The sequence below is a fragment of the Drosophila teissieri genome, chromosome 2L (assembly GCF_016746235.2).
Source record: "Drosophila teissieri strain GT53w chromosome 2L, Prin_Dtei_1.1, whole genome shotgun sequence".
NCBI classification, from domain to species: domain Eukaryota; kingdom Metazoa; phylum Arthropoda; class Insecta; order Diptera; family Drosophilidae; genus Drosophila; species Drosophila teissieri.
Genome location: NC_053029.1, coordinates 9,372,420 through 9,388,083, shown reverse-complemented (window position 1 = coordinate 9,388,083; position 15,664 = coordinate 9,372,420). Strand labels below are relative to the sequence as shown.

The window sequence follows — 15,664 nt, the reverse complement described above, 5'->3', positions numbered from 1 at the left end:
AGACCCATGTTGAACATCCTCGAACATCACTCATAATCCCTTCCTGCGTTCGAGGCAATCCTCTCAAGCTCTCGAGCCGCCCACGTTATTGATCGCCCGACATCAGTTTGATAAATATCTGGACCATTGTGTGAGCATAAAACTCGGCATCGGCGGATCCGCTGACCTCCTCCAGCTTTCCTTTACTTTGCACCTGCCTTTGTCGGGCATTCAATGCTTCGGACGGACCCGACTCCCCATTTTCCATTGCATTATTTATGGGCACAGCGAGCAGTCCACCTTGGCGCAGTGGTTTGCCTGGTGAGGGGGCTTCATTGTTTTTACCACTAAACACCTGGCAATATATCTTTTTTGTGCCACTGAAACGCGAGTTAATCTATGGACTGGCCCTTTTTGTTCCGCTTTATTTTGGTGAAAGGCCATGAAAGATTGAGCTTTTCTTATGCAAAATTGTTGGAAGGGAAAAAATGGTCGCGCTGCTCAATGGCAGTTCAGTTAAATCAATAGTTCCGAAAGTCCTTACATTCTTGTAATCCAATAGCGAACACATCGAGTAATTGCCCCATTGAATTGGAGAAAAAACCTGGAGCTAAAGTCCCAAGTCCCAACCTGGGTGTAGGGCAGTTCCATTGGCACGCAAGAACTTTAAATCAACAATTAATTAAGGAGCAAATTGAAATTCATGACTGTCGCTAATCAGGCCCGCATTTACATGAAACCAATAGCTGCAGAACGGTGGAAAAAACTATTAAAGGGCAGAGGCAGCAAAAAACAGAAAACCGGCAAAATTATGTCAGCAATTAGGCAAACTATGACACTCGTCGAAAGAGGAACTCCCACTCTGCGAGGGAGTAGAGCGGAAAATCGAGGGGCGAATCGAGGAGCGCAGTGGATTTGAAGGCAGACGGTGGATGGCGAACGTGGACATCATTAAAAACTCATTTACATGCAGGCTGGGCTGTGTCGCAGGACATTTGGCCGGGAAAGGACGGATCCGGCTAACTCGGTGACTCGGTGACTGGGCTGACTGGGCTGACTGACTGACTGGGGCAGTTTGTTAATTTTAGATTTGAGACACGTCTCCAACTCAATTTTATCGCATGTTACGCCTTGCTGCCTTTCGCTGTACGCCCAATGTCAACGGACTACGGACGGCGGACCGACAATTTTCCAGCGATTTCCCCCTTCCCACGTCGTGAATTTTGATTTCAAGTGTCGCTATTTTCATCCCAAGACTGCCCCAATTAGGGGGCATGGTGTAATTTATGCGCCTCAAGAACCGCCCTACAAATTGGCCATTGTTGCCACTGCCATTGATAGCTAGCTTCACATTCCATCGCAGCCAGTCAAGTGGCATGCCTCACACGGCGAACTCGTGGCAATACAAAGTTGGACAATGGCATCATAGGCAAAGTTTTAATATCATTTTTGCATAATATTTTCTCAGCCGAGCAAAGTTCTCGGTACTAGGCCGGCCACCTGACTGACCGCACGCATGGGAATTTCGCCAGGTGCTGCGCCGCAAACTCATAAAGCTAATTAAGAAATGTGCCAAAGTTGCTCTGGAAAGTTGGGCGGCTTACTTGGGGGCAGCTCTCTCTCTCTGGAAATTAGGTAAATTTATTAAAAGCCGACAAACAAAGTTTGAGTGCACGGCCAAGTGCTACGTTTTAATTCAATCAAGTATTTTGACTTGCAAATAGTCGTTCTTCTCTGGAAATCTCGAGCATTGGGGTTACAAATATATATCTACTCAAATGGAAAAGCAGCGTATTAGAGTCAAATCTAGAACATAAGATGGGTGTATAACCGGAACAACCCTCTGAAAAGAGTGTTCAAATGCAGAAGTTTGACTAATAGCTGCAAGTACAAGGCGTTGAGTGAGATGTAAAGTCTACAACAAAGCCCGATGTGACATAAACACTTCGCAAACAACAATTTTGCATATTTACTTATGCAATATGACTATCTTCGCCAGCACAACTAAGCTGAACTTCTTTTCCGGCTTTTATTTAATCAGGCATAGTTCAAAAGTTGTGAGCAAAAACTTTTCGCTTCGCAATTGTTTTTCCCCAAATGCCTTTGACATTTTGCTCGGCTCTGTCCTTTCGGCATCAACGACATGAGATGCGAATATTTGTCGCAATCAAATAAAAACTTTGCAGGATTATAAAAAAGTAAGGGGAGCAGCAGTATTCCCAGAGGAAATTGTAGGCAGAAGGCACAATAAGCCTGCCTAGCCACTTTGGGTTTGAAAAATCTAATAACTGGCAAATCACCTTGCAAAATGTTCATTTCACAGCGCTATAAACACGCATCGAGCCTCGTCCTTGGGCGGCCGACCCCTTGTCGACTTAAACACTTACAACGACTTAACCACCTTTTGTTATTTTGCCTGCGTAGCCCTGTCTGTCACTTTAATCTGCCTGCCACACGCAGAAGAGCAAGGGGGCAAGGAGGCAAGGAGGCATGTAGGCAAAATCCCACGAAGGACACTCACTCACATGAGCGAAGTTTGCATGCCAGGCGAGGCTTGCAAAGTTATTAACACGCGGCTCCGACTTAAATAAGTCATATTCCAGTCGCTGCCTCCTTGACTGACTTCTTGTCTGGCCTGCAGAGGAGTGAGGACATTAATGGGGTTTTCCTATTAATTGCACGACTGGCCTGAAAGTGAAAGCTCCGAGCGGGAAAAGTTGGCTAAAGACCGCTCCACCGTCTGTGGTTCATTTAAACTGGTTATTGAGATTTTTGCAAATCTTGTGGCAACTCAATGAAACTTTAGGAAAACCTTTGTTTTCATGTCCACACGAAACACTTAATAAATTTAAGACAAGCATTTACTCAGCTTGGGGTTAAATTTGATTAGATGATCAGGTATCTGATAGTCGAGCCCTTTGTTTCACTACTTCGCATACATACAATCAGTGAGATTGTACAATCTTTCCATTAACGTTCCCCAAAATTTCTTTCAAAATTATGCGTTTCAAGTAAATGTCCTTAGGGGAGCGATTTCGATTTCTATCAATGAAAGTTTTGCGAAATTCATGTACCGCTAATGGAAATTCGTGTTTCGAGGACCGCCATCTGCGTCGCCTGTCGATAGAGGCAAATCCTGTTGCAAATGTCGCTGCAGTCGTGCGACTAGTTTGTAAATTATAAAATAATGCCAGTTGCATTCGCAGCGACGTCTGCTGCTTCTGTTGGTTCTACTGACGCCGTTTTTCCACTTTTCCACTTTTCCGCCTTTGTTTTTGGATGTGGTCATAGGCTGAAGGGGCGTGTGGGGCCGGCATGGCAATTTTTATGCTAAAGTGGCACATTTTTGGCTTGGCTTTTAAACATCGCGACTAGAAATCGTACCTGTGCACCAGGGGCAGTGGCAAAGCATACTTTTTGGGGGGCCTCCTCAACTGTTATATTCCCAAATAGTTAAATGATATATGCTGGCCGCTAAGAAAGGTTAGTGGAGTTGCAACCTAACTGAAATATGATCCCCCTTAGATGCGCCCCTGGATCCGAGCAGCCGATGTGATGTAGCAGTGAAGCCGTGTGGCATGTCTGCCTCGGCAGCGTACTCAACTGTCGGCACTGTCAAATAACTGACATTACCCCGCCGCCACGACTGCACCACTGCACCACCTGCCCCTGGTTCGGGAGCCACTGCACCACCGCAGACGACGCCGTGTCGTCGTCATCGCTCCAGAGCCGCGCACTTTCGTGACTGTGAACAATAAAAATTTCGATTAGAATGTAAGAGCAACAACCGTTCGCGGCAACTTCAGCTGCAGCTGCAATCAAGTTGTGCGAGGCCCGATCGGCACTCCGTGGACCGGGTTTGGGGAGTGGGTAGTGGGGGAGTGGGTGGAGCTGAGCCACAGACGTAGAATTATAATAGGAAAAAATAGCTAAATTGCATATTAATAGAAATTGAAACCTAAATGTTATGCAGCGCAAAGCGTGCGGTAGACAACATTTGAGGGCCAAACATTTCATTACATTTTCCGGACTTGAAAAAGGGTTGTGCAAGAATATTTAGGACATACCCCTGCAATCTAGGGTATGTCGTATTCAGTCAATGCTAAACGAATGTTTTCTAAAAGGGTAAAATGATTTAAGACTATTCAACTGATTTGAGTCTTATGTCAAGTAGCAAAGAAAAGTTTATTGTTCGCTATTCCAACACACAGGCTTAAACACTTTTCATAGACTTCAAAGTTTATCGGTTTTGAAGACAGCCAGGTGTTCCATAAATCGTCTCTGACGACGTATTGAAGTTGAATATTGGCTACACAAGAAGGTAGGTGCATCTGCCCCATAGGCATACCTAATGTTGAACTCACAAAGAGGAACCTTAGAAACCAAGAGCACTGCGAAAATGGCGTTTTTGGGAAGAGTCAACAGTCAGGGAACCCTTATTGACCGCGAAGTGTTCTGCGACCGTGCAGCCATGGGGCAACCTCAGCAGGATGCAGCAGGCCCAGCCAGAGAGGAGGAGCCAGTTGTGCTACTGCCGCGGAGAAAGGGTTCCAGGACCTACATCAAGACCTGCGACAAGGACAGCCTAGTGCGCTCCATGGGCAGCCCCAGCACAGTGCGCTACGTGGGCAGCTCCGGGTCGTCCAGTGAAGTCAGCTCATTGGACGAGACGGAGACGGAGAGCTCCACTCTGCGCTGCTGCTCGGATTTGTCCCTGTCCCTGGGCACCCTGACGTCGAACAAGACACTCGAGGGGCCCCGCGTTGGTGAACTGGGAGAGGATATCGAGCTGCAGACGGAGTCGGAGACGGTCTGCCTGCATCTGGGCAGTCCTAGCAGTGGCACCAGCAGCGACCGCAGCAGTTCCAGTGGCAGATCCTACTCCTCTTCCCGCAGCGGCAATTCCAGCGACAAGCACTCGACGACCTCGATGTGCAGCTGGGAGGAGGCCATGTCCCGGAACGACTGCATGCTGTCCCCGCTCGAGGAGCCACTGAGCCACAGCCTGCCCTCGCTGCGCCTGGGATCGGACGGAGGATCGCCGCCCCTCACCTACACCCGCCGCATCGAACCGCTCCGCATCCAGCGGTCCGCCGGCATGGCCTACGAGAACTGGCTGTCCGGCAAGCAACGCCAGTCCCAGTACAAGCTGCAGGCGGAGCAAGCCGAGCGGGAGGCGCAGCGGCAACAAACGGAGCTGAGGCAGCGGCTCGCCCAGGAGAAGTACGAGCAGTGGTGTCGGCAGAAGGCGCAGCAGACCGCCAGTACCCTCAAGCCCGCCAAGATCGCCCAGCCCACCCAAGGTGATCAGAAGAACCCCGCCTCCGTGCAACACCACCTGCAGGAGTGGGAGATGCAGAAGCTGCGGCTCCTCGAACAGCGTCGCCAGGAGCAGCGAAACGCCGAGCGGCGGCGCCAGGCGGAGAAGGAAGTGCGCCGGACGCAGGCGGAGGAGGCCTTCAGTCGGTGGATGAGCAACGTGGCCCAGAGGCCCAAGCCGGTACCCGCCAGCCAGGGAATGAAGTCGCTGCGCGGCACCGTTTCCGACATCTTCATAAACCCCAAGCAGTGGGTGGATTAGGCAGTCGGATTTGAGTTGGGCGGAGGTGTCGGAAAAGTGAATGGCCTGGATAGGCTGCCTGATAGGTGAGAGTTAGCTCGAGGTGTGAAACCAAAGTTTTGACAAGTGTAACCATATTTACCCATTTAACACTATTAAATACCCTACAAGAAGCGCTTTGCGATTTTACTTTGCAACTGGTGTGAATAGAAACATTCTTAATTTATTCGTAATATGATTTTGATCATTCTCCATAAATGATTCTGTAGCGCAGTTTGTTACTCTCAGCATCATTATACCATCTCTCATTAGTAACCACTTCCTCATTAGTGGGGAATCAAAGCATCGCGAGATTCAAAGGCTTTGAGTTTGACCCTACACAACGTCAATCCGCCACGGACAGTGGATAGTCCATTAATGAGCTGCATTAAGCTGACCTCATGAGGCAGCTGTTGCATATGCTATATGTTAATGTTGTCCAAAAGCTATAGCTCAAACATCCATTTGTGACCATACTCAGCCACAAGGTGTCAAAATTGAGGCATTTATGTATTTGAATGTTTCGCAATACAAGAATGTTTTGTACATTTTCCTAATATCAATCGCCTCGACCGTTAGATATCCATTACTCGAGTCGCTTTGCGCAAGACAGAACGTAATAAATCTCTCAAAAGTTGAATCAATGTTTGTATTCAAATATTTTGTTTGTGCTGATGAATATTCGTAAGCAGATCCAGCAAGCAAAACTGCAATGTGATATTAATCCTGACTGAAAGTATCTGTACTTAAAAGGTAAGTTAATTGAAATATAAGTAACATTTTTCCCAAGGGTACATTGATATGTTACAGCTTGAAATAAAATCTGTGTTTCATTTCGAATGGAAATCTATATGAAACAAATACAATCATAAATCCGAATAAATGTACATATATTCACAACAATGTGAGCACATGAGGCAATTTTCGTTCCAATTGCAAACGAATATATTTAGTGTTTTTTGCTCCTATTCCAAATATTAGTATAATGGAAATGCCGTTAACGAAGCATTCATTGTGCCAAATTATTTCGATTCCCAATCGAATTTCTCGACTTCGTCAGCCACACAAAATGAATAATGGGTGCAGGAGCAGCAATAATACCGCACAAGAAAACAAAACCGCAGGCCTCAATTAATTTTTTCGCACAAAACACGCGAAAAATCAGAAATTAGATAGCACCTGCTGACCAACTGCTGCTGCTGCTGCATTTGTTTTTAATGCAGCTGCATTGAAAAACAATAGACAGAGATGCCCGGCCGGAGAGCTGTTATCCCATGATTGCGGTGAGTTTTTGGCCGGATTTGCTTAGGCCTCGCCGGTCGTTACGCAGTTGGCAGTCGTGAAACAATAATGTCCGCAAATTGACGCGACAAGCTGTTGGTTCAATGAGAGCGCCCACTGGCACGCACAGATGCACATGCCACTGCGTCTGTGGCACTTCCACTGTGCCGCCGCCATATTGAATTCGAACCCACGCAGGCTGCTTGCCACTCCAGCTTTCCCGGTTTCCCGGTTTCCCAGTTCTCCGGTTCCCCGGCTTGCGGCTTTCCCCGGGCTTTCCCTGTGCCTTTCCACCTTCCGCCCACTTCCGCACACCGTTGCTTTGGAGCTCTGCTCCTGGCTCTTTGGCGCTCCTCCGTGTTTTGGTGCGGTTTTTATTTGCCAGCTTGTTTTCTGCTGGTTAGCCGGTTGAATTTCCCGAATTTTCCGGCTCCCAGGCAAGTTCTACTCCGGCGTCATCGTCGCGCGTGTTGCCGTCGAAAAACAAGCAAACATATTGGCTCCCTTTTGGACCCTACTCCTGCTCCTGCTCCTCCTGCTGCTCCAACTCCTGCGGCTCCTCTTCCTGTTGCTCCACCTTCGACATCCCGCCCAATAATTATCGTTGCGGGAGCTACGGCAACACGTTGTCTAAACGCATTGTTAGCGAATTGTTGGACAGCATATGTGGTAAATAAACTAGGCACTCTTCTAAATTCAGGTTCACTAAAATGAATACGAATATTTCCCGTCAAAAACTTGAGTGTAGTACGCAAAGAATATATATACTCTTTAATAAACAATAATATATTTTAACTGACAGATTCTGGAAGTTGCAGTGAAATAGCAGTTGTCCTTAAAATGAGCAAACATTTTATGTTCAAGAGAATGTTAAAAAATTGAAATAAAAACCAGATACCATTAAAAACAATTTCCACTAATAAAATAATAAAGACTAAATAAATGCACAATGTGTGTTTTTTTTACACATATTTGCGCACTGAATAAAGAAAATTTCTCTTGGTTGAAAGGGATTTTTTGCTAGTCGAAATATCCTCGTTTCAGTTGCCACAAAAGGTGTGGTGAGAAAGTCAAAAGTTCATGTTACTCGTAGGCTAGATGTGCCTATATGTATATTTTAAATATATAATAATATATAAATTATTATATATAATTTGTATTTATAATTTGAAGAGTCAGGAGACACTAATCTTTTGAGAATATGTTTAAACTTAAATGTGTGAATTAAATATATTATTGGTACGAAGTTGAATGATCTGTTAAGCTTGTGATGTACATTTTTAATATAATACGATTAAGTTAGTCTGCCCAGTTTAGACCTATGCAACTGAAAATGCATGACTCACACCAAAAGAGGCAAGATCTTCGATTTTCCCACCGCACATTGCACATATTTAGCATTCATATTGCGTTGCAGCCCGCTATTATGCTCACCTGTGTTATTAGCTTCCATGTAATACTCGCAAAGTGCATGCTTTTGACTTTGCCGCATACGTTTCAAAGTCATTAGGCGATGCTAACCCAACTCTGACCCCTGACCCCGGGTTCCATACTGCTTACTATGGACTCCGGACTAAGGACTACGGACTTCGGAGGCCGGAACGAACCGTGGTCATTATGCGGCTGGGTATTTTCCAGGTTCCGTGGCTCAAGTGCCTATTTGAGATCGAGCGCCTCCAACTAACCGAGTTCGAGTTTCAGTTTGCTTTCCGCTTTTTTTGCCACTGCGAGCATTTCAAAAGAAGCACTTAAAAATCGACACGGTATGCAGTTATTTGTTATTTACTGTTGGCGAAAATTGCTTACTTGGAGTCGTTGGAGCCATCAGAGCCGTCGGAGCCATCGGCCAACAAAATTCAGTTGGCCGAGAGAGCTGCGTTATATCTACGGTTTTCAATCAGCCTAATGACAGAGAGACGGTCGAAATTTGCTTTTTAATTAAAAGAAAATATCATTCAACATTGTCGAAGAGCAGACACTCGAAAAACTCAACTACTTGCATCCCAGAAACTTGGGCCAAAGGAAAGCCCGACTCAGATAAACAGAGTAGCCGAGTAGCCGAGTAACCGAGCCATAACAACAATGGTAAACAAGTTCGCCACTTCATTTTGAATGGTCCGGCGACGTTGTGATAGCTACTTAGTGCCCATATTAAAATCCGAGCACAAAGCCAATGCAATGGCAACTTTCTGTTCAAACAGATAAACATCACGGGTAGCCGCCATCGAGAACATAAATAAAAACGACACTGCAGTCTGCAGTTGCTCCAAAATGCAACTTAATCAGCATTTATGAAAGAATCTCCAAACTATTGCTGCCCTACACGAAACTGAATTAGTGAAGGGGTATGTATGACATTGAGATAGGTCTAAACAGCAGTCGCTTTGCTTGAGCTGGCTAATGGGTATCTGATAGCCGAGACACTCGACTGCTAAGCAGCATAGTCGAATTTAAGTTTTGCCTCAGCATTTGTAAAGGGTCTTACGATTTCGTGTTCACAATTTACTTTTTCCCGCTTCGTATCGCCACCCGTTGGAAGCTAATAATTTCATATTTTTATGCTGAAGCATTTATTTGCTTAACTGTCTGGTTGTTTGGCTGTTGGTTGGTTTGTAATCTGTTGGTTTGTAATCTGCCAAATGTACCAGCCGAATGCTGCTCCTGCCCTCCTCGCCACTCGAGCTAATGACACTTTATGTGGTCGAGGCTGAAGTGCCTGGGAACTGCGGGAAGTCCTCCAGGGCTGCTCCTCCAGTTCTGCCACCGGCTTGGTAGTCATCCGAGTTGCGGAGAGCAACCTGCTGCCTCAGTTTGGTGTCTGGATAATGTGCTTTATGCCTCTTGTCTGTGGTAAGTTTTCAAACCAAAGGCGTAATCCCCGAGAGCGCTTGGCTTTGATGAGGCACTCGAGAGTTAGTTTTTCCGGCTATACGAGTATGTGTGTGGTGTGTGGTGTGGTACACTTCGTTTACATGCCCATATTGATGAACTCGTGACTGAACTCGGCCCTATTCCTATCGAGTGGTGCTGCTTAAAGCCATTTGCACATTTGCCCATTTGCCAGCAAATAGCTATATTAAAGTTGTGGCTCGCAGGCCATTAGGCCTATCATTTGCATCTGGCTATCTCCATTCTCCATTGAAGTGGGTGAGGCGTGTCCGGGCTTTACAATTTTAAACACTTCCGCCGCACAATGCAAGTGGAAAATAAATATAAAAAAAATATCTACTCAACCACTGTTGTCCGCACATGAAACTTTCCCATTCGGTTGTCTGTCTGGGGCAATAAACAGAAAAATTTACGCGCTGCTAACATGCAACTTGTGGCTTGATCCTTGAGTCAAGGTTTTCTGGCGAGTTTCCTGTTGGGAGGGGAGGGGTCACCGAGGGGGGCTAATGCAATTTGCCCATGCAGCTTGCATAAAACATGCAGCTGGAATTTTCCCCCGAGCAATTTCATATTAGAGTTCCACTCGAGCAACTTTGTAATTGAAATCAAAGTGTGTAAAGTGAGCGCTCGAAATCAAACCGAATGCAACACACATGAACACTTGCAAAACGAACCATTCCATCAGCTTCGCCCTCAATTGAACTGCGGGACAAAGGACATGACGGCATTCAGAAAACTTGGTCATTTATTTTGATTAAAGTTGCCTAACAATTAAACCATCTGTAAGTGAAAACAGTTTTCGAGAATTGCCACCAAGTGTTTGCCAATTGTTGGCATTCAGCACGACTGGGATCACTTTTCACGTGATTGCGTTTCTTGTTCACGAAAACAAAAGAAAACGTTTGCTGAAAGCGATGGGAGGCTCCATTCAAAAGGATTGTTTTATATATTCCGCGAAATAACTTGTTCGGTGTAGCCAAAAATTTGCCATATGAAACATCATGTATATAAACCACTTTGTGCTTATTACGTAATTTATACTTAAAATGCATTCGCAAAATGCCATACCCTCTTGCCATTGAATTTGGGGCATTAATTAGTTTCGTATTCATTACAAAATCTATAATTAATATGAAAATAATTTGGGCAACAGCATGCAAAATGCATGGAAATCATCTTAATAGTAAATCTCAAATCAATTTGCCAAATCCCCAGCACACGCACACAGCTGCAGCAACTGACGCACACACACAAACACACGCACACACAGACGCCGCATACACGTGCAGTCGAGGAACAATAATCACAGGAATTTATCTAAAGTAGGCAGCAGGCAGGAATCAGGACGACGTCATCGAGGCAAAGTCGGCGGCATTTACATAAACTTCGTGGACACTCAGGCCATCCTGCATGCAACTGCAGCTGCCACTGCAACTGCAAGTGCAACAACGCAGGAGATTCATCCCGCAGATAGGCAGGATCTGCAATTGAGGACATTTATCATGCCCCTGACGGGCGAGGACGATGACGGGCGGCCTAAGCAACTTGGTTAATTATAATGGGTGCGGCTTTTGGGGGGAGTGCAGTGATTATGGCCCAATGTAAGCAGTGGGAAGTGGGCGGTGGGTGGCAGGTGGGAGAGGGAGCTCTGCTTAGGAGGCTGGCAAATTGCAATTCCAAGAGAGACGACGACCGGAAGGAAGTGTAAAATTCAAATATGACAAATGACATGAACTTAAGCGGCTCCTGGATGAGGCAGAGGCGGAGGCAGGGGGATTGATTGCGGGGATATGGCTTTCTCAAAACCGAAACTACGTAAGATTTATTGTGTGCCGGGATATGGAAATTATTAATATCGTAATGTCTTGCCATGATTCTGGGCAGAACGGACCACCAGGAGTCTTAATTAGCAATTTCGTAATTTGTCATTTTGCATGCTGGTCAGGCGCAAACGCAAATATTTTGATGACCTTACGACCCAAGGGAATTGTTGGTAAATTGAAAATAAAGTTCTGGCTTGGGCAGGGAGGCGACAAAAGAAGATTGTCCTGATTAATATTTGATTGAATGACGAACCATAACCATTGCATAATTTTAAGACGCCAGATCGGCTTGTGTAAGCTCTTAGGCTGATTGTCCTTCTTATGGCTAAATTATCATTAACAATACTCCAAAAAACTTAATCGGAAAGAAAATTAACAAATTATGCTTAAGGCTAATATGTAACACTTAAGTTGAACATTGAATTTTAAATATTCTATTCGAAAACTCATACTAAAGTATCCAGAGTTCCGACTCAGAGTGCAATAATCGAAGAGCTTTAATTGTCGGCTAGGTCAACAGTTTCGATTCCTGCAAACCCTTCATCAATGCCTCAAGATGCTTCCAATCAAATACCAGTACTCCAACCGACCACAAGCTCTGACAATTGAGATTCCAAATAGCAGTGGTGTTGGTCTGGGGCTTTGCAGCTCTGAAGCTCTGGAGGCCCCCAAGACCCCCCATGACAATCAAGACAAGGGCAGCGATTCAAGTTGCTTTGAGCATGTTGTGGTTCCACACACAAGCCATCCTGCCACATCGACCTCCAGGAGCAGCGATTGTAATCCCAGGCGCGTCCAGGAGCAGGCAGTGCCGTAGCAAGGACAGATTACAGGGCATGGTGCGGAAAAACTGGAACTGGAAACACGATAACAATAAAAAGTGGCTGGCTGCTGACACAAAAAACAGGAACTCGGGACACGGGACGAGCTCTAAAAACAATTTGACATTTGGCCAGCAAATGCAGGGGGGCCATCAGCCAAAGAGCTCCCAGCCAGAGCCGTAAAAAATTAGTGGGTCTGGCTGGAGGAGAGTGCCAGGACTCACGTTATCGGCATACACCATCATCACCCGACCTGACGGACGTTGTCAACACCCAAACAAGGACTTGGGCCAGGAGTCAAATGGGCCGGGCCACGGGGTCAAATGCACTCACGCCTATAAGCAGTGGAGCACTGTGTCCAGGTGGCTTCGTCAAGGTACTTTTCAAGTCACTCTGAGCTCGTATTGTATAATCAGGTGATTTTGAAATATAACATATATATGTTCCCCAATATCGATGTGACGCAGTCAACTCATTCATGTATTATTCATTTACTCACTACTTTTTTGGGTACTTTCCTCGGTACCTTTGTGTCCAGGCAAAGGAAAATAGTACCTCTACCAGCACTGCCTATAAGTTGGTGAGCGAATCAAATTCTGGCAGGACGACAAAGCTTTGTGGCCATAATAATACGTGACCTGTCTGATTCTGGCCCGGTTCCTGCAGCGACTGGTTTCGGTTTCTTAAAGTCAGCGATTTGGTTAAACAAAAAGCTGGCCAACGAGTAGTGAAAATCTGAGGCGCGGGTGTAAGTCCGTGTGGGTTGCTTACAAATTGATGCGAATTTTTTCACATGTTCACGTGAAACTAACACACGCAAGCCATTCATCATCATCGGGAGCAGTGGAAGTAGTGGGTGGGTGGGCATTGCTGAATATTCTATTTTCCAACGGATTTCCACCGCCCCAAACACAGGGCTCTCACATTTCGGGGTAAGAATCAAATGGGATAAAAGATACATTCATCTACCAGAGGGTGTGAGTGTGGGCATGAGTGTGTGCGAGCTCGTGTGTGAAAATAAGTTTACAAGTTGCAGCCTACGGCTATTTGCCTTGGATAAACTTTTGCGGCTGGTGGAAAGGAAATGCAAGCCAGCACAGTGTCTCCGAAGTGGCGCAAAACTTGCTCGAAAAGTTTACAAAAATCTGAAATGCCCCTTTTAAAGTTTAATATTTGATTTCTAAATTATAATAATATAACCTAAATATTGCTTATTTTTTCTTTGATTACCGTTTTCAGAACATAGTTGATTTATTATAAAGTGTTAAGGTTCTTAAAGAGGTCAATAATTTACAAACAGATTTTCTTGTCAAAATAATAATAATAAAATATTAATCTTATCCTTTAAATAAACTCTTATTGTAATATTATTAGTTACCACCAACATTATTTTTTATTTAAATGAGTTAACTAAAGGAAGGAAGTTAAGAAAAATACCATTTCATAGCATCCCCATTTGGAGTAATATGGAACCAGTGTGCTTTTCTTCTCGGTTGGCAAGTTGGCTCAGACTTATGGCTATCATAATACTTCCATGAATGGCAGCTCACAAATTTGCTGCCTTAAAATATTGTCTAAGTGAAAAACTTTTCGCATATGATTTATTTGCTTGATAACTTGCCCACTTGGGTCGCAGCAAATTATGAAGATGGCCATCGCATCCTGGCGATTACTAATTTGATCAGCATCTATTGATTGATGGCCAGGTGGCTGAATCCGTCCGTCCGGCTGAATCATTGCGGGAAATGGAGGAGGAAATCAGCTTAATAATGGATTCCATTACATAATGATCAAATTCGCAACCTGTTGGGACCGCAGATGGGGGAGCTCCCAAAAGCTGTACAACATTATTCAGAATGTGTAACTTGATTTAAAGTCATGGCACTCCCACAAAGCTGACAAATTTTATTTCCGCCAAAGTCACGCACCAGGGAACGAACTGAACCCCACCGACCCACATTCACAGCAAACATTGGGGGCGTGGTCGGGGGCTGGGAGTGGTGAGTGGGGTACTTTGGGGGACACTCGTTTCAGCAACATTTATACGAATTGTCTTTTGCGCGCTTCATTTCGCATAAACAAATCTCGACCGTTATGTATTTATACCGGAAACGTGCAAATATCGCCCCAGGGACTAGGCGAAGTCGAGTTCCCCAACGTTCCATATTGTCAGCATTGTTGTGGCCACCGCCTCCACTGCCGCCACTGCCACCTGCGTCGCTCGGATTTTTGTGCTGCTCCGCTTGGCGTCCTTCTCCGCTTTTTTCCTAGGCTTTTTCATCAACTAACTACGTAGAGCTGGAAAAAATTACTTGACGTTTCCGCTGCAGTAAAAACACATGGGCAAAATACAAATAAACAAACACGAATGGCAATGAAGGCGAGCGGCGCACAGTCCGAAGTCTGGATACTCTCGATCTGGTGGGTAAATGCATTTCAAGTTCAGAAAAACATGGCTTTACTTTATAAGAAAAGATTGGGAAACTTTCTTTCAAATAGGTGGAAATTTACTACGAAAAACTGCTGCAAATAGTACAACTGAAGATGCGAAGAATGCGAAGTTATTCCACATTAAATAGAGCTATTTATAGGAAATAAAGGCCTTAGTAATGTTACAGAGTTTTTTCACATCTTTCATAATACTCTTTACTAAGATAGTTTAAGTTATTACCTATCATTCGTGGGTTTTCAGCGTACTTCATTGAGTTAGGGTGCTCAGTCAGTCGGACTGCCGCTTTCTATAGTCTACTTTTCGGCTTTCCGCGCCTTTGTGGGCTCCGTGTGTGTGTGATTGTGTGAGAGTGTGTGTGAGAGCGATGGGACTCTGAACGGTGGCTTAGTGCGGTCGGCTGGATGGCTGGATGGTTGGCTTTGGGCTTGGGTTGGCTTTTGTGTGCACCTATTGTCAAATTGAATTGTAATAGACACGTTTTTGCGAGAGCCAAGTGTGAGTGCCAGTCGGCCTGCGCCTGTGTGTACGAATTGGTGCGATGTTGGTTTCCGTGACACTTTATATTTACAGCTGCGCCCGCCGCTCTCCACCAGAAGCGGGACGGGCGGTTGTGGCTGCGATGGTGTGTGTCCGCCCTAGCCGAGACTTAATTTTATACAAACGAAACGTATGCGTCTTCCTTCGAGCGCATAAAAAATATTATTGCATACATTTGGACGTTCCCCCCACACCCCCCGCACGTCGTCCTTCTTCGCCGTTGTCCTCGTCCTCGTCCTCGCATTTGCATTTTCTTATTTAAATGTCGACTTCTAAATGACGA

General features: G+C 45.3%; 1 protein-coding gene across 2 annotated transcripts; it reads left to right on the top strand.

Moving 5' to 3' along the window:
* The first annotated feature begins 4,145 nt into the window (after positions 1-4,145).
* Positions 4,146-5,712, top strand: LOC122626054. Of its 2 annotated transcripts, none has more exons than XM_043806161.1 (2): positions 4,146-4,300; positions 4,359-5,712. In XM_043806161.1, the coding sequence occupies exon 2, from the start codon at positions 4,379-4,381 to the stop codon at positions 5,558-5,560; it is 1,182 nt and encodes a 393-aa protein (XP_043662096.1). In that variant the 5' UTR covers positions 4,146-4,300; positions 4,359-4,378; the 3' UTR covers positions 5,561-5,712. The 2 variants fall into 2 exon arrangements, with proteins under 2 accessions (XP_043662096.1, XP_043662097.1); XM_043806162.1 differs by having other exon boundaries at positions 4,171-4,300; positions 4,348-5,712.
* Positions 5,713-15,664: the final 9,952 nt, after the last annotated feature.